Raw genomic sequence first — 26,734 nt, 5'->3', positions numbered from 1 at the left:
GCTTTCATGTTTTTTCATTTGTTTTTCTGTCTACTGTTCTGATTGGGTGATTTCCATTATTCTAAGTCACTTACTTGTCCCTCTGCATCCTTTGGTCTGCTACTGATTGCCCTGAGCTCAGCTTTTATCTCGGCAGTTGAGTTTTCTGATTTTAGTTCGCTCCTGTGCAGAGTTTCTGTTTCTTTCTACAGCATTCTGCACTTCTGTCGACAGCCTCTCTGATTTCCTTCAGTGCTTTTATCGTCTCCTTTTTGAACTCAACTTCTCTGATTCTTTTCTAGATTTTATTCATATTCATGAAGCCACCAGAGCTCCAGTTTGAAAGAAGTCTTGTCACCTGTTTCAGACCCCCTTAAGATGGTGGTACAGTTGCAGTGACTTCCCAGCCAAAAAGATGAGCTTGTCTGTGCTTGCACATCTCCAGGGACTGAGAACTCACTCCCCAGGGAGGGCTGCCGAGTCCATCTTTGGACAATTGACTCCTAGGAAAGTATTCTTTGAGCCTCTCTGAGCTTTTCTTTTTATGTTTTCCCGTGGCGGGGGGCGGGGGGGGCTTTTACAGCCCAAGTCCATGCCATCCTGTACACAATAGTCTTCGAAATAACTGGAAACCCTTCTGTCTTCCTTCTCTCGCAATCGAAACATCCTCTTCCTTAAACCATCCCTAATTAGTCATGGTTTTTCTCCCCACGGAGGACCTGCGATTTCCCCTCACAGAGAGGGCAGGAAAGGCAGCCTGACTGTCGGTCATTCTGGGTATCACGCATCCACACAAACACGCCTTCATGGAAGCAGACAGCTTAGCTGGTGCTACAACCACAAGTCTGCTCTTCCCATTCGGTATTGATGCCCTTTAGGTCCCAAGTTTAGGTCCTTCCACATTTTTTTTTTTTTTAATTTTGCCCTCTTCACATCATTTTGCCTGTAGTTTCAAGTTACCTCTCTAATCTGTCCTTAATTTTATGTCCAATACCTTTCTGCTCATTTCACCTAATTCGCCAATATTCCGTATCTGTGCTTCTCAAACTACCTCTGGTGGTGGACCAGTTCTGTTTGCTTATTTGATGTCCAATCTGTTGAGGATCAATATTTTGGTAAAATGCAATAAAAAGGAATTACTAGAAGGAAACTAAAAAAACAGAGGCATGTAAGAAACAAGCCCATGGTTTTCTTTTTTATTGCTTTCCACCAGCAGAACCTCTGTAGAATTGTGATAGTTTCTAAAAGCGAACTCTGAGTGATCATGGCATATCTCACCATGCACTCATCAGATACTTTGTGAATCGACACATGTCTGTGGATTACGTTTTGAATGGCACCAGTCTCTGCGCAGAGGTGTGCTGGAAAAGCTTAACAACCGCTTTCTAGGGGATCCCTACTAAGTCACAGCATTTGCCAGTTTCCATGGTGTAAACACACTGAGGTCAGTTTCAAGCTATCAAGGAAATGTCACCCAACACGGACTTGGGAAGGGATTTGCACAGTTGACTCCAGAAAGCTGATAAGAGCTAGTCCCAGCATCCTACTGTTAACCCTGGTCCATCTTTTAAATCTCTTTCTGAGTAAAGCACTTCCTTTTGAGGGCTTGTTAAACTGCTGTTCGGCTGGACCAGTTCACTCAAATCAGGAGACCTTTGACCCTCACAGAAACTAGACTATGGTTGCAGGCAGCCCTTCTGTCTCTGGTGGTCTGGACTGAGAGCAAACCGTCTGCTACAACTCACTGCCAATCCAAGGTTGCTCTGACCGTGACTTCTGTGTAGACTCCTGCCACTGGTGAAGGCGGATCAAATCACAGCCTGCTTTGCGGTTAAGAACAACCTAGGGCAACTTGTTTACATCAGCAAGGCGGTGTTTGACTACTGCATGACTCCATGGATGTGTCTATTTTGGAATTCTTTCATTGTCCTTTCGTGGTTTTATTTGCAGTTCCTTACAGGCTCGTTCTCGTATTTGAAAGCATTTCTAAAGTTCAGTAACCAGGAACTGCTAAGTAACCCCTTAACATAGCTTTATAGTATGTGACCCATCAGCTCAGCCAGGGAGTGCATATTAATGAGAAGATACAAAAAGTAGGTTTGAACCGACATCTGCTCCATGTCACCTGACATACAAAGGCTAACCAGAGTAGGAGAGTCTAGATGGTTTTCCAGTAAGTCTTCAGCACTCCGGAAAAAAATAACTCCTGGCCCAGTGTTTCCTGAGCTTTCAGCACTAGCATTATCTTCCTATGCAAATAGAAAAAATATCGCAGCATCAGCTAGAAGCTGAAATAGGCTAGGAACTTGTTCTCATTTTTTTTCTGTATGCATTCTTCTTCTCTTTTTAAATAACGTCTTAACTCCAATGTAAAAGCCCGGTCTCTGGTCTCTCTATGCGTGACGGTATTATCTGAACGGAAGTAATGACACTGAAATCTGGGAACATGCGCTTGCTGACTCTTCTTATAAATGGATAGGCGTCTTTTCTGCCGACTTTGAGCTGGGGTGGCACATGCCCAGGACCCAAAGAAGGAGAAAAAAAAAATCAATGTATTTGAAATGAACAAATAAACATATTAGACAAAGGGAAGTGATTATCATGATTAAAACAACATTTCTTTTTCAAGTTTCCACTTGGATAAAAGGAGCACTTGCGTTTTTAAATCAGCTTTTTGGAGAATGTTCCTCTTGAACAAGTGAAGTGTTTCACTTACTGCATGGAAGGCCCTCATTTTCTCTTTCTGTCTTGACCAGACAAGATTTATTAACTTGTGTTTCGCTGACCTTGGGCCTCACTCTGCCCCATGCTTCCTGGCTCCATCCTTAGTGGATTCTAAATCAGTCGTGGTGCTGAACCATGAGAGTAGAAATTTCTTCAAAAAAATGTTTTTTAAGAGAGAAGGAAGTGTTCTGGGCTTAGAACAAGTGGTGCCGGGAGAGCCCAGGGGCCTGGGCTGTCTGGGTTTCTGCGCAGGCCCCGGGGCGGGGGCCTGGGGCGCGAGGCGGCAGGGGTGGGGAGCAGTGTGCGTGGTGTGCTGGGTCTCCTTTCTTCTCCAAAGGGCAAGGTTAACGATCTGAATTCCTTTTAAATTTTGTTTGATGACTGACAAGGGTGCTGCTGTGAGTCTGACTCCAAGGACTCCGGCAGACTCGTGCCGCTCTCCCTCCACACAGCAGGAAAATCTCGGAGTGAAGCCCCTGCGATGTAACCCCAAGGAGGTGGTTCCTGTCCTGTATTTGGAGCCATCTCAAATTCTTACCTACTTTGGGCATGGGACTGGGCCAGCCCGATGGGGAAGCCATGTCCCCAGGCTCCTCCCTGCCCAGACTAACCTAGCATTGCGCTACCATCCCCCAAGTCCCCACTGATCCCAGTCCCCAGAATGATCCCTATTGACAACGAAGAGGCGGTAACAGCCACCAGATGGCGCCAAATTGCACTGGGCCCCCAGGGGGTGTGTGTAGCCAATCCTGCCATTTCACTGGAAATAATGGTGACACCTCCCTCCTCCCCACAACCTTGTCCTAATCCCCTATACCACATATATCTCACTGTGGCAGGATTTTAACTGTAAATCACAGCAAATGAATGATACTATATTTGGCTGTATTGTCCAGTTTTGATTCTCCACACTGAAAGGGGAATTCAGGGGTGGCTAACAACAAGCAGTAAATAACCCCAAAGATCAGACGTTTGACGAAGAATATTAAGTTCTTCAGAATATGGTTGGGCCGAACGTCCTGAGAATCCATTTAGAACAAAATAATGAGTTCACTCTACAAAGACTTGTCTTAGGAGACAAGTCCTAAAATGTCCTCGTTTCTTAGATTTGAATAGACAGACTGGTTCTATGCGAACGATGGTCCCTCCGCCTCCCGCCCACTCTGGCCGGCAGATGAAGGAGTGAGGCCGAGCATCACCCCTTCCAACTTCCTGGGAAGCAGAGGGCAGCTCCGCAGTGGTTACGGTGCATGAAACTCAGTCGAGTGAGGTGAAGCAGCAACCCTGAGCGTGTCTGCATCCTCAGCCACAGGCTTCCCAGTGGCTGGTGGGAGAATCCGAGCCAGGCGCTCTCCCGGCTCTGTTCCCGTGGGAGCCTTGAGCCTCCACTCTCAGGCGCCTGAGCTAAAAACTGCGGAGGCTGGAGTGTGTATGACTGAGCTCTGTTCACGTTGAGAGATGTGTGATTCGTGTACAGCTGAGATGGAGGTTTTTCCTGGGGCGGCCCTCGGCCAGCCCAGGTAACTGAGAGTTGGCTACTTTTCTGTGGTTTACGGCGCCCCCAGCTCCGGAGCTCCTATGATACTGTCCTGTGACATCTGTGCCTTTCTGTTCCTCCAAGTCTGCGGCAGTCCCTGGGAAGCAGCCAGACGTTTCTGTCCATTTCTGTTTCGTATCTTTTGTGGTTAAGGAAATCACTCCAAATCACAGGGTGGTGAAACAGGACCCTCCTGTTTATTGTTCATTATAGAGTGGCCTCAGGAAACATCCTAAATATTGAAGCGAGTATTTCCTTCAGCAAGATGGCCCCAGTGGCAGCTAGAACCAACCGTAGATAACTAGTTGGACTCGCGTGGTCAGGACTAGCTGGTTCCGTGTTAACAGTCCCAGCAGCTGTGAGTGGGAAAGGGGTGGGGGTGGGGAGGGGAATGAGGTGGAGGAGAAAGTGATGGAAACACAATAGTTTGAATTATTTTAAGGGGACTAAACAAAAGTCTTTATTATTATTATTTTTTGTGACCTGAGGCACTGGGGATTGAACTCAGGACCTGGTGCACACCAAGGCGCTCCGCCACTGAGCTATACCCTCCTCCCCTAGATGAGTCTTTAGAAAGCTGGTTAAGAAATTGTTCTCTACCAGCCAGCTGTTCCCACTTGGAAACTTAATTCTTTTTGATCTGTATTTTCCTACGTCTTGCTCCACAAATGGCAAGCTGAAAACCAGTGTGTAAAAGCTTCTTCAAGACCCTAGGGTTTTCCTCAGAGGGCTGGAGGCTGCTCCAGCTGATGTCCCCAAGAGGGATGCCCCACTGAGCAGATTCAGACCCTCGGGCTGGCCCAGTTGCCCTGCAGGACCCCCCGCCCCGCCCCCCAGGCACTCTGTGCTGCTGTTAGGATGAGAACACACAGCTCACCTCTTTGCTGTCCTTCTTTTTCCAGTGTTCTTTATCAACCACCAGAATCTTCTCCAGTGTGTTACTTTGTCCAACATTAGCTATGGTTAATATTTTCCTGAGAAGGCAGAGAGCCCCGCCCCGGGCTCATCCGTGTCAGACACTGTCTCTCAGGGTGCACTGTGGCCTGGGAAGTTTCCCACACATGGCTGGTCACACCTGTCTTAAGTCGTTTCACATTAATCTCCATCTCAGAGACTGGTGTTTCCCAGTCTCCTTCCCCCTCCATCTTGGGGGGGTGTCACCTGACAGGAGGCCCAAACCTCCCCCCCAGGCGGGGATCTCACTGAGTCTATCAACAGATCTGTCTCCACGTTCAATGTCTCGGTGTGTTTCGTGGGCCCTGATTTCCCGTGGGTGTCGGTTACGGTATCGGAAGGTAAAACCCATGCAGAAATCAGTGTCTTTGTTTTCGCTGTCTTCCAGTGTCATCTTGCATTACAACATATAAGAAGACACCACCTCCAGTCCCACCCAGAACTACCACGAAACCTTTCATTTCTATCACAGCCCAGAGTAGCACAGAGTCGGCCCAGGACGCCTACATGGATGGACAGGGCCCGCGGGGCGATATTATCAGCCAGTCTGGACTGAGCAACTCCACGGAGAGCCTGGACAGTATGAAGGCTCTGACAGCCGCCATCGAGGCCGCCAACGCCCAGATCCATGGCCCTGCGAGTCAACACGTGGGCAACAACTCTGCCACTGTCACCACCACGACCGCCATCGCCACCGTCACTACGGACGACAGGAAGAAGGATCACTTTAAGAAAAATCGATGCCTGTCCATCGGGATACAGGTAACAGCCTCCTTTTCTGCCCTTTGAAATAGGAACCCAAACAAAGAAACAGGACCTTTTTTTGTTTTTTCTGGAAGATTCGTCATCTTGCCATTTTGGATAATGTGGGTACTGTAGGACCAGATCCTCAGATTACTGGCTCTGGACTCCTCTATGTTGTTACATGTCATTTTTTAAAATTATGAAGGAGTTTTAGCGATCGACATTATTGGCATCTTTTTTCTTCCCAAAGATTCCTTTTTTTAAAAATTGAAGTATAGTTGATTAGCAGCTTTTAGTTTTGTTCTCGAAACTTAATGTGTGAGACAAGGTGAGGGTAACTAAACATGGACACAATCAAACAAGTGTCCTCAGTTCCTACAGCACATTTTGATTCCCACAAAAGGAGTGGACATCCAAGAATAGCCCGGGTTTGGGGTTGCATGATAGTGTGTTCGTCGCTATTGAGTTATCTTATGAGAACAAAAATGCGAACCACTTCTCACGGACGTGGGAGTGCGGGCGAGTGAGACCAGAGGGACGGACCACATGGAGAGCAGTAACTCACATCACAGCGGCCTGAGCAAGGACGGGGCACCGGGGTCCACGTAATTGTGGGCGATTTAGTCATGCGTTTCATAAAAGAGGCAGATGATTCTGCAGGCTTCTCAGTTCAGGACCCTGTTTTCTGCTGCCCGGAGCTAAGATCAAACTGATGCTTCTTTTTCCATCGGGTCAGCTTGGCTTACCCTGCCACAGATCTCCTTCCATGAGTGGAGAAGTCGTTCTCTCCCCCCGTTTTTGCTGTGCTGCACCATCCTGCAGGTGCCCTTTGAATGATAGCTCCCTGACGTGACATCCAATAAATCTCTCCACGCTGAACCAACTCTGAGGCGCAGCTAGGAGCCGGGCGCGGGGTACGTTTTCACAGCGGCGATTTATGTTCCCCGTCCGCTCTGCAGAGTCCACTTCGAAAGGCAATTAACCTTTCTCTAGCAGCAATGAGTCAAATGCTTTTTTATAACCTACGGGTTAACACGGCACGAACTGTAAAGTTTCCTAAAACCTTGTATCACTGGTACTTGGGACCAAGTGACCCAGCAGGAGGCACGGGCCTGAAGCCAGCCCCCACCCACGCTCACCCCGACCCCTCTCCCAGAAGCTAATTCCCACCCACCGCCCAGAGGACTCTGAGGAGTGGGGAAGAGCAGAGGTTGATCCTCTGTGTTGTCCTGGCAAATTATTGAAGCTTCTGAGCCTGTGTTCTCGTGTAGCCTACGTGGGATTGTTTTGAGGACTGAGTTTTCATAACCCAGCTTCCTGTAGGGTCTCAGTTTGGGAAGATGAAAACATTGTGGGGATGGAGAGTGATGATGGAAGCACAACAATGTGAATGTGCTCAAATCCCCTGGGACCATATGCTTTAAAAGGGTTAAAATGGAGAATTTTACATTATGTCTATTTTACCCCCCCCCCCACAAAATCCGCCTTCCTACCTGGCACCCAGTCATGTTAGTTTCTTTCTATTTCCTTAACATTCAATATGGGGTTTTTTTTCTGTATATTATTTTTTTCAATAGATGTATATTCCTATGGGTCAAAATTCAAAAGTTATTAAAAGGTAGACAGTGACTCGCTAGTCAATAACCAGCTAGTTCTCCTTTCTGGGGAAGAATCTGTATAACCAATATTTGCATTTCCCCGCATGGACATTTTGTGTATATTCAAGCAAATATACATGTTATTTATTTCCTTTTTAGCAGCATATAACTCACATACTCTATATCTTGCCTTTTTCCACTCAACAATATATTCTCAAGGTAATTATTTATCAGTCTTACCGTTTGTTTTATTTAAAAGCTTCTGTGAATCTGCCTTAATCACCTCCCAGCTCTGCTGATTGGTCTTACAGGTTACTCTCCAAACAGTTCTTAGAATGAAGCATCCATAAACTATGTGCTGTCCGACACATGATCATTCAATGATCATTACTTTCACCCAGGAAGATGGAACTACTCTGAAATTCACAAATCATGCTGGGAAGAATGTCTTTGTTTCAGAGACCACCCTACTCTCTGAATATTCGGCTATTTTACTGAGCAAAAGAATTGTTCTTAATCCTCATCCCATCACTGTTCACAGCTACAGAAATTATATAAGCGCACTGCACGCCTTATTGTTAACTCATTCAGTCCCCACAGCAACCCGCATAGGTGGTGTTATTATCCCTGCCCTAGAAATGAGGACACAGAGAAGTTAGGTAGCTTGCCCAAGGTCACACAGCTTATGCTGACAGAGCTCAGATTGTACTTTGACAGCTAATGTGACCACATTATGTTACTTCTTCAATGGAAAATCATAAGTAAATTAAAATTTAGGATACCAAATAGTCATCCAATTTCATTACACTATAATATAATTTAAATCCTAATCCACCAAATATGTGATACTAGGGCCCTGGAATCTTCACATGTTCCCTCTTTAGGGTCAGAGTTTCCAAGTCTTTCCCAACGTTTAAAATTAAATCCATACCTAAAGTTTATATGATTATCATTTCCAACTTGTGTGAACTTAGGCCAAGTCCTTAGTAGTTCTTGGTTTCCTCGCCTGGAAAATGGGAGCAATAACAGTTGCTGTTCAGTGGGTGCGTTAGAGGCGGTAATGAAAACTGACTGGTGCAGTGCGCGTGAGGTTCAAAGCACAGTGCCGGCCCACCGAGGGCCCAGTAACTACTGGGCTTCATTATTACTGTTAGCATTAGCCTCCTTTAAAATTCTGATTAGCCAAAACCGCTAAAACTGTATCATCTGCCAAGGGCTTTCTCCGTTGTTTTCAGGACAGAGATTGAATTAACCCTGCAACGTCTTTAAAATTTTTGAATGCCTCTTCATAAAGTTAAGTAGATGAGCCTACATTGCTATGTAGGAGAGGTGACATTCGTCACTGTTTGGGTCTAACCAGGAGGTTAGAGTCACAGAGATAAATGTACCTGCAGTGACTAAAGCTTAAGAAGATGACAACACCTTGATGCAGATAAGCTGTGAGTTTGGGTGGGTGGGGCAGGCCTGGCACAGAGCACAACACCCTCCAGTCTCATCCTGGTGACCCCCACTTCCTTTCTCCCTCCCTTTGTCCGTGCCTTGAGCATTGCGGTTCTTAAGGGAAATAGCTGGCATGCTTTCGAAAAGAGCTTCCCCGGGTAATTCTGAAACCACAGAGTGGAAGGCGTCAGCCTCCTCCTTTGGCTGACGTCCCAAGCACTTTTAACTTGCATGAATGTAAGCCGTGTGGAATCGGTTAGCATCCCATTCCAGAAAACAGAAGCCACACTCGCTTCTCGAACAGAGGTGGCTGAATGCACAAAATTGGTTCTCCAGGGGCGGGAAGGCTGAGAGAGCCGTCGAGGTGCGCAGTACGCAGCCACCCGCCGCGGCCTAGGGAGCACAGGGGGAAAGGCAGGGTGACCAGAATTCAGGAACTCCGAGGAGAGGCCCGTGGTGGCCTCCCACCGCTGAGATGAGCGTGGCCAGCTGGTGCCGGGTCGTCCAAGGGAGCAGCTGGCGCACCGGCTGTCGGGCTGTCCGGGGGGCCGAGCTGAGCCACAGCTGCCAGCAGGGGGTGGAAGCAGGAAGGAAGCCCCTCGTCCTGCCCTCCTTTGTTAGACCCTAACCGGAGAGGGGCCAGCAGGGAAGCCTGGGGAGGGCAGTGTGCAGAGTCCCGGCCCCTGTGCCACACAGCAGCTGGGTCTAGAAGATGGGCCTGGAACCTCTAGGCAACAGGGAAGTCACCAGAACAAGGCACTTTATCCAAATAATAAATACTGTGCTATTTCCCCCACTGAGCATGTGCGTTAAATAGCCAAGATGGGTGTGGTGGGTGTGAAGTCTTGGCACCCATGTTCCTTTTTTTCCTTTTTTTTGGTGGTGGTTGTGGTGGGGTAGTTAGATTTAGTTATTTTATTTTATTTTATTTATTTAATGGAGGTACTGGGGATTGAACCCAGGACCTCATACATGCTAAGCTATGCTCTCCCCGACCATGGTCTTTTAGTGGGAGCCTCTCACAGCACTAAAGATGATTCTAGAATATTTTAAAATATGTATTTTTAAATAAGATGTCTCCAAAACTCAAGTCAACTACTTTATCTGGTGTTTTTTTCTGGTATTCTAGTCCTGGGATGGTGCAGGTAACTAGCTGCTTTGGATTTAGAGTGAAGCTTTATGTCTTCTGAAAAGTCAAGGGTAACATTATTGGTAAATTTTTTTGGTTTTTTTCTTAAGATTACATGCATACAGTATTGCTGTATAGGATTCACACAGTATAAAAGTACACAAGCAAAGAATGAATTCCCCCTTCTTCCTACCTCTGACTCCTGTCCCCCTCCCCCACCGTGGCCCGTGGCAGCCGTCAGTTACACCAACTTTTAGTCTCTCAAGAGTAATTTCAACTACAAATGAGTTTCACATACCAGCTTCAGGCCATAACTCCTCCAGATGTTAGATTGTGACATCCATCTATTTCCATTTAATTCATGTTGCAAAACAACCTCAAAGAGCTTTAAGCTTGCTCTTTCACATCATGTAAAATGCCATTGCTTTCTCATTCTTTGAACTAAAGATAAAACTTTTTGAGATTGCACTTCCTTTACTACATGCCCAGGTATACTGAGACACATTTTATGTCCTGTCTGAAGAGAGAAGTCCAGCTGCAAATGGCGAAACTTGCCTCGGCCAAGCTGAGTGAACTAATTAGAACGATGCAAACAAAATGAATTGTTACTATGATTTGAAAGAGGGATCTGAGAAATAAAAAGGTCGCGTCATCTCTGATTCACAATCAGCTGACTTACAATAAAGAAAAACTGTGAGGATCGTATTGTCGGAGTTTCTCCTTAAGCACACTCTAGTCCTGCTCCCAAGTTCTCTTCCAAGCCAGACCTCCGCTTGTGTGTTTATGTGTCCATCCTGCGTTGCCTGGTTTTAGTGAGAGTCTTACTAAGTGAGTTTACCCGAATCCCCAGCCCCTGATATCGCATCCCCCTCGGCACCTGATGGGTTCTTCACCCCACACCATCCTCAGGTGACGTCTGACCGCCCTGGCCTGCCTTCAGACCTAACCTAAATGTTACATCAGGCCAGCCAGAACCCCCTCTTAATCTTGATGTTTCTTCTCAGTACTTTTTATCCACTGACCCCCACCTCGCCCCCTGGATGTAAATTCCCACTTTCCCCTGGTGTGTTTGGGAGGGAGCCCATCTCTCTCTGCTGCCACCAAAACCTCACTGCAGTAGTGTCCATGCCCGCTCTGCCAGTGCTCCGGCTCAAGTCTGCCTTCCTGTTCTCTAACAAGTGCAGTCAGTAGTTTTCCACATTCTCTGTCCGAGGACAGTCTATTAAATGGACTTTTGGAGCAGGGAATCGGAGCAGGAGTCTGCTCTGTTCACTCCATGCATCCACTTGATATTGCAGGTGGACCCAGGAATGGTGCACCCCCTTGGAGAATAAAGCTGAAATTTAAAAACTAAATTAAAAAAATAATGAAAATAGGCTCAGGGAAAAGAAGGCCTTTCCAAACTATCAAAGCTAGATTGACTGCCGAGTAATTTCAGATCCTCTGCAATGAAGGACAAAATTTAAAAGACAAATGATAAAACTTACATTAAATTGCTTTCATATTTAAAAAAATAATTTATTAAAAACATAGAGGAAAAAGAGGAATAAATCTAATTTCTCTGAAGAATCATGAGATTTATTTATTTTTTCAACATTTTTTATTGATTTATCATCATTTTACAATGTGTCAAATTCCAGTATAGAGCACAATTTTTCAATTATACATGAACATATATATATTCATTGTCACATTTTTTTCTCTGTGAGCTACCATAAGATCTTGTATATATTTCCCTGTGCTCTACAGTATAATCTTGTTTATCTGTTCTATAATTTTGAAATCCCAGTCTATCTCTTCCCACCCCCTGCCCCCTTGAGATTTATTTTAAATTTGGGTTTGGGCCTTATGTGTCACATAAGCTCTCAGTTATATATAGACACATTTTCCATGTAAACCATAAGATTTACAAAGCTGTTTAGAAGCAATGGAGTGATATCCAAGCCAATTCCTTAATTTAAGGGGAACAAAATGAAGATACTCTATAGTTTATCTTAATAAGGTTAATACCTAAATCTCCCGATGTCAACAATTCTAACTATGATAAAGTGAAATTTCTTCCTTTTTTTGTATTTTGTTATCTGCAAATTCAAATCTTTCAAAGACACAATCCCACGAGGTGCTCCCTTCTAGTACAGCGCTCACAGGTAAGTACGTCCTCACACGTCTACGAAGGAACCATGGACATTGACCAGGCAGCTTGGGAGTGAACAAAACTGCACTTCACTGAAATCAGGGTCAAAACGCATGCTAATAACGTAGTGAGGGGCTCATCAAATACACAAATAGTGAACAGAAAGGTTACACATCACAAACATTCCAGTAATACCAGAGGTGTTTGTAATGAAACATGACTTTGTTTTTCAAGCAGGAGAACTAGAACAGAGCACCTCTGCTTTTATTTCTTCAGGTGGATGACGCTGAGGAACCTGACAAACCAGGGGAAAATAAGGCGCCCAGTAAGTTCCAGTCCGTAGGAGTGCAAGTAGAAGAGGAAAAATGGTGAGTCCACAGGCGCTCATCCTCTTCCGTCTTGATGGTGGCAAGTATGGTGCGAGCACTTCCCCCGTGATAAACCTTCAAGGTTCCCTGATATTTTCCAGTAACTGTTAGGAGCATTTAGATCGCAAGCCTGCATCAGTGTTAGCAGACACCTTCCTCTACTTTAATGCTGGAGAGCACTCCATTTAAATTTAAGCTAGAACAGTAGTATTGGGGCCCAAAAGATGCCTCAGTGGCATGTCGATTGCTTTGAATTAAAATTATTTAAGGAACAGTCAATGCAAGAGGGACACTTTTACCCTCCTGTCTGTCTCCCTGAAAGCAGGAAATAAATCTCCCAAAAGAAAGGTGCCCTCCTTGTACTGCGGGGTAGGCGGGCATCCTTAACACCAGAGGCAGGGAATTCAGGGCTAGGAAGCCTGTACACTTGTTACTTCTTTACTAACTTACTCCCTAAGCCCAAAGTTTGCTTAAATCCCTTACCAATTAACCACCCACGCCTAAGTTTCCTTGTCCTGTCAATTCCTCCCAAATTTATTGCTTCTTTGTCTAAGAAGCATAAACGCTACCTGCTTTGGCCACTTCTCAGGTCCCGTCTCTATGAGACCTCTGTGCACACAAATTAAATGCGCTGCTTTTGCTCTTGTTAATCTGTCTTGTATCAGTTGTATTACTGGCCCAGACACAAGAACACAAGAGGAGAGGAGGGGGATTTCCCCGTCCTGACAGTGGAAGAAGCCATCACATGCACACGTGCATAACCACTGTGCAAAGCACTGTTGTACGGCCAAACTATTCCTCTTCAAAACGCCTTCCTATTTTAGACCAGAGACTTTTTAAGAGAAGAGGACTTATTCCTGTCTTTATTTCTAGAACTTAATAGTGCTTCATGTTGAGTATATGTTTGGTGAGTGATGAATGAATGAGGAGTAGGAAGAAGAGAAGATTCCATGTCATCATCCCGAATCACCAGTTTCTTTAGATTGCTCTTTAACATAAGCTTACTTTAGAGTCTTAGTATCTAGAAGTGGGAAATTTAGCATTTGAGAAGATCACAGAATCCAGAAGTTAGAAGGGACTTCTGAGATCAGCACATTTATTTTACAAGTGAGGATCTCATCCAGAGAGGTATGTGAGTTTCCCAGCCAAACTATGAGGACCATGATGGATGGCACTGTATTTTACTGATAGTGGTACCCCCACCAACCCACCTTATTTTCCTCAGTGATGTCTTGGTTAAGAGCACAGACTCTTGGGCCAACGCTCCTAGATTCAAATCCTGGCTCCACCCCTGTACTGGCTGGTTAGCCTTGATCAAACTACTAAATATCTTTGTGCCTTGGTTTCTTTATGTGTAAAAAGGAGATCGTCCTGACTCTGGCCCTACAGGTAAGGAGCTTAGAAGTCACTCCTCTGTCTTTAACAACAAGTAAAAAGCTGTTCAAACCGAAAAATCAGCAACTTTTCTTACGTCAGTCAGAGAAGTGAGGTTACAGGGCAAATCACTGCCCCCATACTGGAGAGACAGGCAGACACAGAGAATCACAACTTCCTGGAGCAGACACCCCCAAGAGAAACCCCCAAGGGACCCAGCGCCAGGGTCGGAAAACCTAAACTGTAACTGATGAATTGCTGGCCACTCAGTGAGGACGAGCCTGAGAGCTGTAATTTTTAGGGGGGCCCAGTTAAAGGGAGTCTCCACACTTCCATGAGTTTTCCCTGCAGAAGCTCTACCAGGTCCTCACAGGGAATATCAGAGAAAAATTCCCCTGTGTTTCTGGCAGAGAGAGAGGGGAAGGAACTATTCTGAAATATGCCAGAGCATCCTATTCTTAACGCAGTCTGCCTACTAGAGCCTCATCTGCTGGGTTTTTAATCAGAGCCTAACCTACCAGACAGAAGGGAAATACCCAACCCCAGGCCCCTTCAGCTCTTCTGTCCCACACGGGGAGAAACTGAGAAACACTTGAAGTTCACAGCCCAAAGGCACAGCCTCACTGAAAGACTGAGACCTAATCAGGGACCACAGAATGCTTCCCTCCCCACCACCTCACCACCACCTGTACTAAACCCCTACTCACCATAGTCCCCTTTACCCAGGACATCATGTCCATCTTTCGGCAATAACTCACGAGGCACACTGAAAGGTAAAAACACAGCTCGAAGACGTCCAACAAGCATCAGACCCAGAGTCATCTATGACAAGAATGCTGGCAGTACCAGATCGGGAATTTTTTAAACTATGATGAAAATGTTAAGGACTTTAATGGAAAACATAGAAAGCATACAAAAATAGATGAATAACGTAAGCAGAGAGATGGAAATTCTAAGAAAGAATAAAGGAGAAAATGCTAGCGATCTAAAACAGTACCAGGAATGAAGAATGTGTTTGAGGGGCTCATTAGCAGATGAGCCATGGCTGAGGAAGGACTCTCTGAGCTTAAGGATATAACAATACAACTTCCACACCTGGAAGCTAAGGGAAAACAAAAAAAACCTGGAAAAAAAAAGAGAACAGAATATCCAAAACCTGTAGGACAATCATAGGAGGCATAACATGTACAATGAGAGTAGCAGGAGGAGAAGAATGAGAGAAAGGTACAAAAGCAATATTTGAAGATACAGTGACTGAGAATTGCCCCCAGATTAATGTCAGACACCAAACCACAGATCCAGGAAGCTCATAGAAGACCGAGCAGGATAAATGCCCAATAGAATACACTAGGCATGTCATAGTCAAAGAAAACCAAAGAAAAATCTTGAAAGGAAAGACAGCTTTCCTATTGAAGGGCAAACATAAGAATTACATGTGACTTTTTCTCAGGAACCATGCAAGTAAGAATAGAGTGAAATGTTTAGTATTTGAGAGAGAAAAACAAACAAACAAACACCAACCTAGAATACTATCCTCTGTGAAATTATCTTTCAAAAGAGAAGGGAAAAATACTTCCTCAGACAAACAAAAACTGAGGGAATTTGTAGCCAGTTGACCCAACTTATGAGAAATGTTAAAAGAAGTTCTTCAGAGAGAAGGAAAGTGATATAGGTCAGAAACTCGTATCAACATGAAGAAAGAGCATCAGAGAAAGAATAAGTGAAGATAAAATCAAAACTTTTATTTATCTGATTCTCAATGGATCTAACATTTGAAATAATAATGGGAACAATATACATGAATATATTAAACGTTTGAGTATAAGTGAATTGAGAAACAGCAATAATACAAAAGATAAGAGGTAAGAATTAGGGCTATTCAATTATTATAAGGTATTTGTACCACTCCTGAAGTGGTATAGCTTTATTTGAAAATGAACTTGGATTAGTTGTAAAATGAATAGTGTGAACTCCAGGGCAACCATCAAAAAGATTTTAAAAAGGAAGTATAAGTATAAGAGAAGAGGGTAATGTGTGGGAGACAAAAGTAGGAACAAAGGATATGGGCAACAAATAGAAAACAGTAGCAAATATGGGAGATGCTAACCCAACTATATCAATAATCATGGTAAAAGTCAATGGTCTAAATACCCCAGTTAGAAGACAGAGGTTGTCAGAGCGGATAAAGAACATTACCCAACTAAATGTTTTTACGAGAAACCCATGTTAAATATAAAGACACATACAGATTAAAAGCAAGGGAATGGAGAAAGATACATCATATTAACACTAATCAAAAGAAAGCGGGAATGGCTATGTTAATGTCAGACAGAGCGCATTTCAGAGTAAGGAAAGTTATCAGAGATAAAGAGGACTATTACATAATGATAAACGGGCCAGTTCTCCAGAAAGACATAGCAATCCCTAATGTTTATGTGCCTAACAAGAGCATCAAAATACATGGGCAAAAACTGATAGAATTCCAAGGAAAAACAGACAAAGCCACCATGATGGTGGAAGAGTTTCACCCCCCTCTGTCAAAAATGGACAGATCCAGAAAGCCAAAACTCAGTAAAGACATAAGTGAACTGAACACCACCATCGATCTGCTGGGTATAATCAGCATCTCTCGGCTACTTCATCTAACAACAGCAGATTACACTTTCTTCTTAAATTCACATGGAACGGTCACCAAAATTGACCACATTCTGAGCTATGAAACATACCTTGGTAAATTTTAAAGAATAAAAATTATACAGTGTTTACTCTCAGACCACACTGGAATTATACTGGAAATCAATAACAGAAAGATGGCTGGATATTCCCCCAAAATACTTGGAGGTTAAACAACACACTTCCAAATGACAAAGATGATCTCTCCATAAAAAGTCTAAAATATTTTAAACTGAATGAATATAGAACTTCTCAAAACTTGTGGAATGCAGCAAAAATAGTACTTAGAGGGGAATTTATAGTATTGAATACACTTATTAGAAAGGAAGAAAGATCTAAAGTCAATTACCTAGGTCTCCACCTTATCAAACTAGAAAAAAGAAAAGCAATTAAATCCAAAGTAAGCAGAAGAAAAGAAACAATAAAAATTAGAGCAGAGACCAGTGAAACTGAAAACAGCAAATGCTAACTTGGTTTATAGATTCAATGCAATCCCAATCAAAACCCCAGAAAGTTATTTTGTGAATATTAACAAATTGATTCTGAAGTTTACATGATGATAGAAAAGACTCAGCATAGCTAACACAATTTTGAAGAAGAAAAAGAGTCAGACTAACACTCCCAACGTCTACAATTCCTGTAATGCTACGGCGATTAAAACAACGCGGTGCTGGTGAAAGACTAAACAAACAGATCAATGGAACAAAATAGACAGCCCAGAAATAGACCCCATAAAATAGTCCACTGATCTTGGACAAAGGAGCAAAGACAATACAATGAAGAAAAGATGGTCTTTCCAGCAAATGGTGTTGAAACACTTGGACATTCACATGCAAAATATGCACCTACACAGACCGTATACCCTTCACAAAACAACTCAAAATGGATCACAGACCTAAGTGTGAAAAACAAAACTATAACACTCCTAGAAGGTAACAAAGAAGAATCTAGGTAACCTTGGGTATAGAGATGACTTTTTAGATATAATGCCAAAGGCATGATCCATGAAAAAAATCATTGGTAAGATGGATTTCATTAAAACTGAAAACTTCTGCAAAAGACAATGTCACAACAATGAGAAGACAAGCCACATATTGAAAGAAAATGCCTGCAAAGCCATATCTCATAAAGAACTGTTATGCAAAATACACAAAGAACTCTTAAAACTCAACAACAAAAAAATGAACAACCTGATTAAGAAAAGGCTAAATGACCTTAATATACACCTCACCAAAGAAGATGCAAATGGCAAGTAAATGTATGGAAAGATGCTCGACGTCATATGTCATTTGGGAACTGCCAATTAAAACAATGAGATACCGCTACTCACACAAAATGAGCAAAAATCTAAAACGGTGACGGCATCAAATGCTGCCCGGAATGTGGAGCATCGTTAACTGTCATTTATTTTTGGTGGGGACACAAAATGGTACAGCTGCTTTCAAAGACAGTTTGGCGGTTTCTTACAAAACTAGACAGTCTCCTACCATATGATCCAGAAGCTGCGCTCCTTGGTGTTGACTCAAAGGAGTTAAAGCTTAAGTTCACGCAAAAACACGCACACAGATGTTCGCAGCAGCTTTATTCCTAGTTGCCGAAACTTGGAAGCAACCAAGATGTCCTTCAGTAGGCGAATGGATAAATCAACTGTGGTACATCCAGATAATGGAATTTTATTCAGTGTTAAAAAGGAAATAAGCTATCAAGCTACAAAAAGACATGGAGGAAACTTGAATGTATGTTACTAAGTAAAAGAAGCCGTTCTAAAAGGGCTACAGACGGTATGATTCCAACTATACGACATTCTGGAAAAGGCAGAACCACAGAGACAGTAAAAAAGTGCTTGGAGGGAGAGAGGAGTAAATAAACCCTTGTTTAATTAATAAAACTTTTAGTAATACTTGACACACAGGAGCACTATATAAGTGTTTCCTATTCTATTAGGTACCTAAATAGAATCTCTCTAAATATTGATGTCCCAAGAAAGCAATTATACCACCTTTTCTTTAAAAATAAGAGAATATTGACGGGAGGGTGTAGCTCAGTGGTAGAGTGCATGCCTAGCATGCATGAGGTCCTGGGTTCAATCCCCAGTCCCTCCATTAAAAATAATAATAAATAAATAAACCTAATTACCCCCCCCCAAAGAGAATGTTATCTTTTAAAAAAAATAAGGTAATACCATCTTAATTTTTTCAAATTTACTTCAAACGTTTCCCCTGCAGTCAACTACTCTACATACCAAAGTAATAACCCTGACACTGGTCCATCTACAGGAATGGTAAATACTACATTATTTGGACATACCTAAGAGCAACCCCCACACTTCAGATGAGCTACTTTTATCCTGTTGTTAAAAAGTTGAACATTTAATAAATTACTGAAGTTTGTAGGATGCTTAGTTCTTTAGTTCTTTAGTAAACTGAGTAATTTATTTTAAATTCATCCCCGCAAAAGGCCGGCAGACCCAATTTTGGTGATTAACCTTCCAAAACATACCCATCTTCAAAGATCACTTTGTAGCTAACCACTATAAAGTAAACAAGCAACTAAAATTGATGTTAAGGATTGTTTTCAACCTTTCCAAAAGAAATCCACTGTCAGGCCAAGATTGCTTGTATCTTCTGTCTCTAATTATAATTATTTTTATAATTTTGCTGGTGTTATTCATTTAGATAGGATCTTAAAACATAAAATTGGGCAGACAAGATTTCCTAAGGACAGCTGGAGGATTTTTTTTTTTTAATTTTCTAGCGATAAAGACAAGATTGCTGTTTTCACATTGAATGGCCGTTACCATCCATCTCTTCCTTCCCCAAATAAACAGACTGATAAACAACAGTAATCTAACAAAAAGCGAGAAAAAGAAAGTAAACAGAGCCAGAGAAAGCAAGAGACAGAGCAGAGAGAGGACGATGAAAAGACTTTATAAGAAGCCAAGGGATTCAGTCACCTTCTGGAACCATCACAGTTTAGGAACCAGATCTAACATAGCAAAGTCCATCTGGCGGGTTCGTCTATTAAGAGGGAGACTGGTAAATTCAGGGTGCTCTTCTGTGTTCCCTCTCCAAACAAAAGGAAAAGTTAATAGCTCGTTAATAAAAAACTAAAATGCCCTGGGTAACCCATCAACTCCAAGAAAAGGAATGGGAATGGAGGGGTACCGGTCTTCCTGCAGGCAGCTGTCACGTCCTGAAAAAGCCATCGGTGGCGGATGTGGCAGGTCCCTTCTCCAGAGCTGCCTCCTGGTGCGGACCGTGCACAGAGGAATGCTGTCTGAAGGTCACTAGTTTAAATGCCACAGCAGCATCAAGCCAGGGACAACGAATGCATATGGTTTTGAAGCAAGACTGCTTTCTTACGCCAGTGAAGACACCCCTCCTCTCCATCAAACATTAGTTCTCTGTCCCCAGTTCCCGTTTCCCAGCTCACCTCGTGGGATCCTTCGATAGGGTCCGTGTGGCACATTTTTGCTGCTATGCAGGACAGATCCTAAGTGAAGCGGGCCGGTCCTGCCGGCTCCTCCCCCAGGAGCGCTCGCCTCAGCTGCTGCCCCACCCCAGGGCCTCGAGCTCCCTGCCCCAGTCTCGCCCATCCTTTTGGCGGCTCCCCGGGAATTTGCATGAGGTCTTCTTGCCTTTGAAGCTGAGAAATAGCAAATCTAGTAAACCAACCCTTTCTACCTGCTAAGGCGAGGGAGCTAAGGGATCTCCCCTTTCTTCCCAAGGAACAATTGTATTTCAGCAGTAGTTCAACCTAGACTTTCTTACCTTAGCCCACTAGTGACTCTGAGACTCTTAACAGTGGACACAAAGAGGAAGAACATTCTTCTTTTCATTATAAAAATATCACGCAAATTTACTTGGAGGACAAGATACAGCAGCATGTTGACAACTGATAATTCTCTGATGGATTTCGGAGCAATTGAAAAAACCATGATTATATGCGTGTATAGATAGGTAGAGAGATAACTTACTGTTTTCTAAGTTTCCTATAATAATTGTGTATTATTAAATAATCGAATTAACAGTTAAAAAGTAAGATAGTATTTATACATAATGAAATTTATAAATTACAGAAAGAAGATAAAATTTGCCATAATCCCTTCCATTAATCACGAACTAATAAAGGGGTATATTTTTACCCATGTTTCTTCCATGAACGTCTTGAAAGTTGTTGAAATCATCCTGTGTATAACCTACAGTAATATTTAAAAAATCAACTAGTGTTACAACAGAAACTTTCTCATTATTAAAAACTCATGGCAAATACTTCTTTTAATGTTTACTCAGTGTTCAAGAATATGGGTGGACCATAACTGGCTTCCCCTTTCTTCCCCTGTTGAGTATCCACATTATTGGCTTTTGATTAAAGGTGGTGAAAAATACACACATCTGTATTTGAGCCCGTCTGAAACTAAGTGGCAGTCAAAGGACTTTTTTGTTTGTTTGTTTTGGGAAAAACTGTGAAGGATGAAGAGAATAAGAGAGGGGAAAAAAAAGCAAAAGCAAAATTTAGTCCTAGAGGCTGAGAAATCCAAGATCAAGGCTTAGTTCATATTTTTGTGTCTACATTCACAGGGCTACTGTGCAGCTTTCTTATAACGTCTCCGTTGTCTTTGGTCTCAGAGTAATGCTAGCCTCACAGGAGTTGGGAGGTATTTTTTCCCTCTTTAATTTTCTGAAAGTGTTTGTGTAGAATTGGCAGAATTCTTTTCATTAAATATTTAATTGAATTAACTAGTGAAACTGGATCTGGAGTTGACTTTGTGGGAAAGTTTTAAACGACAAATTCAACGTCTGTAACAGACTCAGGGCTGTTCAGGTCATTGATTTTTTTTTCCTGCTTGAGCCTTGGTGCTTTGTGTCTTTCAAGGAATTTGTCTATTTCATGTTATCCAATTTATTGGTAAAAAGTTATTCATAATATTCCTTTGATATCATTTTAATATCTATAGATTCTGTAGTGATGTCCCCTAATTTTGGATATTGGTAATATGTCTCCTCTTTTTTTTTTTTTCTGGCTAGAGGATTATTAATTTTATCAGTCTTTTAATTACCTCCCCCACCAAAAAAAATTTTTTTAATTTGAGAGTTGGGTATAATTAACACCAATAACCTCTTCTACGTATACGTTTTTCTGATTCAACATTCCAGCTCTTCCCTCAATTTTAAGGTAGCATTACGCGTAGACGGAAACTTTTAGTTGAAGGGTAGTCCCAGTCTCCTGGGTCCTGCCTTTCTGCTTGTCGCCGTATTTTCCAGGTTGCGATATTGCTGTCATAATCTCGAGTTCAGAAACAAGAGATAAGTGTGGGTAAGTGTGTGGGAGAGGTTCTGGCCTCCTGTCCCCATCCCGACTCAGCTGCCTTTCATAAAGGTAGATAGATATTCATGATGTATTTTGGAACAATTTATAAAGCGATCATCTTTGGTCTTCACAAATGCAAGCATTAAGGGGAGCTGGAAGCTTTGAAACTGTCTCCTTTTTGGTTATTTATTAACATTGTCAAATTGACAAATCAACATGTCTTTAGTGGTTATAAGAGAGAGAAGGTACTGGTTTGACAGCAGTTTTCTGGCAAGAAAACTCCAGAATGACATTTTCCCGGTGTGTGTGTTTTTCACATTTCCATCTGTGTCTTCTTCTTAAGTAACTACTTCTTCACTGGCTGGCACCTTTATCCAGAGACGGTACCAGTGAGAGTCACTGTTCCTGCTAGGACGGTTTACCTTCAGCGTCCAAGGAATTAGAGGAGAAAACTTGTCCTAGAGTAAATGGGTAGTAAGTCCCTTTTTGGCCTTTTCCTTCCTCCTCAGCTTCCCCACCCCCGCCCCGTCCTTTGTCAAACAGGTGAAGTTGGATAACAGTGAATGTCTAGAGCCAGATCTGCGTATTTGCAGGTGTGTGTTCACAAAGGGAAAGCCAAGATCTTTTTGTCTCTATTTCTTTAATGGGATGGGATGGGGGCAGACGGATATCCTGGTGATTCGCATAATAGGCTCTGGTCTTTCTTATCCCCGGCCAGGAGCGAAGGGGATGGTTCTACTATGTTACACAACAATATTAGACCTCCAGGACGCTCTTAATGCTAAGTGGGGGAAATGGTGGCATCAAAATGTGCTTGTGAGTGGCAGCCACCATTCCAGTGGGTCTGTGGATACACAGACTGAGTCGCAGGTGTTGAAGCACCAGCAATCCATTAAGAGAGACAAGTGCCTAATTTATCTTTTTTCACCAAAATTACTTCTATTTCCACAAAATTCTGCGTTTTAAAAGCCTCCCTTGCTTCACACAGAAAGCTCACGGCCCCATCCCTGGGCAGCACAGACTGTGGGAGGGGCATTGTTTTCTCTTTTCGCACAATGTCAGCTGCTGCAAAAGGTCCCCTTTGATCGTGAGTGACTTAAACATGTAAACATTTGGGCTTGTAGTGATTTGTGCCTTTTCAACTAAACAGGATGTGAAAACAAAAAGCCAAAATCGAGACAGCATCTTCTGACAGCCAGTTCAGGGACCACAGACTTGGCAAGACCTTGGGCAGTCAAAAGCATCCGTCCTTTGCCAACCCAGGAATTTTGGATCAGTCCCCACTCCTCACAGCTCCCTGGGAGTAGTACATGGCCTAGCACCCACCCTCAACAGTATGTTTGGCAAACAATCTCTTTTCTTTGCCAAGTTAACAATACCATGACCTAGCCACATAGTTCCTTCCAGTACGCCAGAGTTTTAAAGGTGGGGCATTCATGCATTTCAGATTTCAAAAGCCCAGAACTTGGCATCATTCCTGATATGCCTCATACATTTTCCTTTCTCTCCCTCTTTCTTCTCTTTCTTTCCTTCACTTTCTCTCTCCCTGCCTCCCCTCCCTCTCTCCCTGCCTCCCCTTTCTCTCTCCTTCTCTCTTTTCCCTTTCTTCCTTTTGTCTTTGTTTTCACTCCCTCCCTCCCTTTCTTTCTTCTTTCTTACATGCTTTTCAAGAGAATTCAGTTTGCAGAAGGAAAAATGACACCTGACTCACAAGCCTGAGGCCTCCACTTGACCTCAAACCAAAACATAGTAAGAAAGACTCGTAACTGAGATTTCCTGGGCCTTTGTTTGTTACCTGGGCTCCGTAGCCAAGGAGTGACCTCATGTTCTGGTTGCTGAGGGAAAGCAGTTCCTTCTGGGGCACAGTCGGCTCAAGGGTGTTCTGTTGAGGCTCCCAGCCAAGGTTCCTATAGTGACAGCCCATCACGGGTACCAGTACCTGCCCGGCTGGTGCAGGAAGGAGTGTTGCACCGTGCTGGGCCCTCACGGAGGTGACCAGGTGGTACCAAGCCCACTCTCATTACTTCCAGGTTGCCCTGCTTCTCTTATTTGACAAATGCATTACAATCATTTGGAGTAGAGAGGGTCTTTCTGTAGAAAACCTCTTCATTTTCCTTTGCCTGAACAGAGCTTCAGGCAAAAGAATGATAAACATGGAGGATTTCAATCAACCCATGGGTGCTTGTGTTGAGGTAGTTTTAAAATCTGTCGATAGGACAGTGCTAAGGGCATCCACGTGGGGCACAGGCGAGTTCCGTCCCGCTGAGCTGGTGAAGAGGGGTTGCATCACGAATCGGCTCCTCCATGCTCTGCTCCAACCAGGAAGCTGATCTGACAAGAAAGAGTGAATGAACCTCTTTGTTAGAAGTTTCAGTTCTGGATCTCAATCTCCTCACCCCTTCACCTTTTTTTGATCTATTTTTTATTTAATACAATGAGACTTCTTGGGTTTTGAACATCAGTTAAAGGTGCCATTTAATTAAAAAACAATAAGGTGCACTTTTGAAGAAGGGCGTTTTCAAACTCCACACACACTCAGCCTTGACAGCAGGCTTAGTGAAAAACGTCCCAAGAAGGAAAGGACAGCACAGGACTAGCATTTCTCTCTGTGCAACTAGAGTTAGCCTTGGAAAGCGGCCACTGGTGGAGGGGAGCGATGAGGACGAGAACCAGGGGCCGGGGGACTCTGTCAGGGGCGTGACCTGCATGAGCCTTTCTGAGAGGAGTCTGTGACTCGAGTCTCATCTGAACCCGCAGGAATGAAGCACGTGCCTTCTAAAGTTACACACTGTGCTTAGTTTTTGTTTGTAATTTATTTTGTTCAAATACAGCCCCACCAGCCAGGGGTTGGGGAGACGAGAAAGGGCCTCCACGATTTACCATCTATGTACAGAAAAGTGGTGGGACGGGGGCAGAAAACCCTCTCGTTGGAAATATAAACTTATTTCACGGAAAGAGCACAGAGCCACAGCAGGGGCAAATGCTCCCAAGGGACCTCCCCCTTGCCTTCGGATCAGACGAGCTGTTGTGGCCCGTGCTGGTTGGTCCAGTCTTCGGTTTCATGATTTTCTACACCTTAGGCCAGAATCCTGGCCAGTCCTTTTCAGAAGTTGTAATTATTACACATTTCACCTTTAGGGCATGAAGGACCGAAGAAGCTTCCAGACTGGAAATTGTGGGTTTGGAGACAGAAGCCACTGGGTTTAGCTTTGAGGCTTATACTGTCCACCGGCGACTGATCTATTCTTTTCGAAAACACAGAAATTAATCCAGTGCTTCCTTCTGGGTCCCTATCAAAACTTTAAAACAACAGTAACAACTTGATTGCACCCTTCACCCGGAAGGGACTCTGCCCATGAGAGACATAAAACGGTTTGGAGGGCATAACATTCTTTGAAAGCTCTGGGTGGAAGAAAGCCCTTGCTTAAGGAACTTAACTGAGAGCATGCGGCCTGGGCAGGGCTGCCTGAGTTCAAAGGCACCGCTGTTAATCCCAAACCATTTCAAATTTTACTTAACTTTTCTTTCTTTCTGGGTGACTACACTGCAAACTTCTACTAATCTACTGCCAAGTAATTTTTCTGAAGAAGGTGGATACTTTACAAGACGCAGGGCCAGGGCCGTCTGTCAGCAGTGCCGGTGGCACAGCTGCGTGCAGATGAGGGCCGAGGCACCAGGGCAGCAGGCCATTGTGTTTAGGACGCGGCTCGGGCTCCGTCTCTGGCCCGTTTGCTCCCGTGGGAACAATGAGGCACTAGTCCTTCTTTACGCCTGGAAATGCTATGCCTCTGGCAACCATGGCCTTGGACAGTGGAGCCTGGTGTTTCCATAGCAGGGATTTTGTGTTAGTAGAACAGCCAGAATGTCAACTGTTGAAGGAGAGTCATCTGGTCCACACGTGTGCAGCTGGAGGGAGAGCTCGGCCGCAGATGGCATGTGGCATTTTGGCGGGTGAACGAGAAAGCAGGAAATGCTTCCTGCAGCCAAGAAGCGGGCAGCTGTTGGAAGAACCACGCTAGCAGAATTGCTCTTCCGTTCACTGCTAGGATGAGGGGTCTGGAACATTCTTTCAGACTTTCACACTATGCGATTTTTTTCTCTGGCCCGTTTGAGAGTTAAAGAACTTATAGAATGACTACGTATATACAATACCTCAAGCAGAAATGACTTCTTGAAAACAGCAAACAGTGAGATGGGCCAGCTTTTTTTTTGGCTGGCTTCTCTTCATAAAATGAATGGTGAGAATCACAACATTTAAAAATTTTGATCTTCCTAATAATTAACACAGTTCAATGCTGCTGCTGTTTTTCCCTTGACATTTATTCTCCGGGGGAAAAAAAATGGACTGATTGAGATGATTGTACCCTCTCCTTTTGTGACTTCTGGTCTCTATAGTCTTAAAAATAACTACTTACCCATATTCTGCTCATTTTTTATTTTTGATGGACCAGAATATTAGTACTAATTGGCTTTAACAGAGTGTTCCAGAAGAGTTAAGAAAAAAACATATAATCTGGCTTATTCAATGCTGCATGGACACCATTTGGTACACTACTGAATGTGAAACATTAATTGAAAACCATCCGGCCAATAAACCACTTTACCATGGCATCGTCATGAGCCAGTCAAGAAGATATACCACCTCACTCCCACAGGATGGCTACTATCGGAAAACTCAGAAGATGAGTGTTGGCAAGGATGTAGAGAAACTGGGAACCTCATGCATTGTTGGTAGGAATAGAAAATGGTACAGCTGCTAAGGAGACAAAA

The 26,734-nt window shown here is 43.6% G+C and overlaps 1 protein-coding gene across 28 annotated transcripts in view; it reads left to right on the top strand.

Moving 5' to 3' along the window:
- The window catches only part of DLGAP1 (DLG associated protein 1), an 822,007-nt gene that overhangs the window by 774,338 nt on the left and 20,935 nt on the right, over window positions 1-26,734 (top strand). For 24 of the 28 annotated variants that reach the window (XM_072949181.1, XM_072949175.1, XM_072949174.1 and 21 more), the window contains 2 exons: window positions 5,583-5,956; window positions 12,516-12,607. In XM_072949181.1, the coding sequence (XP_072805282.1) occupies window positions 5,583-5,956; window positions 12,516-12,607 (466 nt within the window). The remainder of the gene's footprint in view (window positions 1-5,582; window positions 5,957-12,515; window positions 12,608-26,734) is intronic. The other 4 variants (XM_072949183.1, XM_072949191.1, XM_072949184.1 and 1 more) reach the window with 1 other exon arrangement.

Source organism: Vicugna pacos, chromosome 24, assembly GCF_048564905.1.
Source record: "Vicugna pacos chromosome 24, VicPac4, whole genome shotgun sequence".
NCBI lineage: Eukaryota > Metazoa > Chordata > Mammalia > Artiodactyla > Camelidae > Vicugna > Vicugna pacos.
The sequence above is the reverse complement of the archived record's forward strand: the minus strand, read 5'-3'. Positions and strand labels throughout refer to the sequence as shown.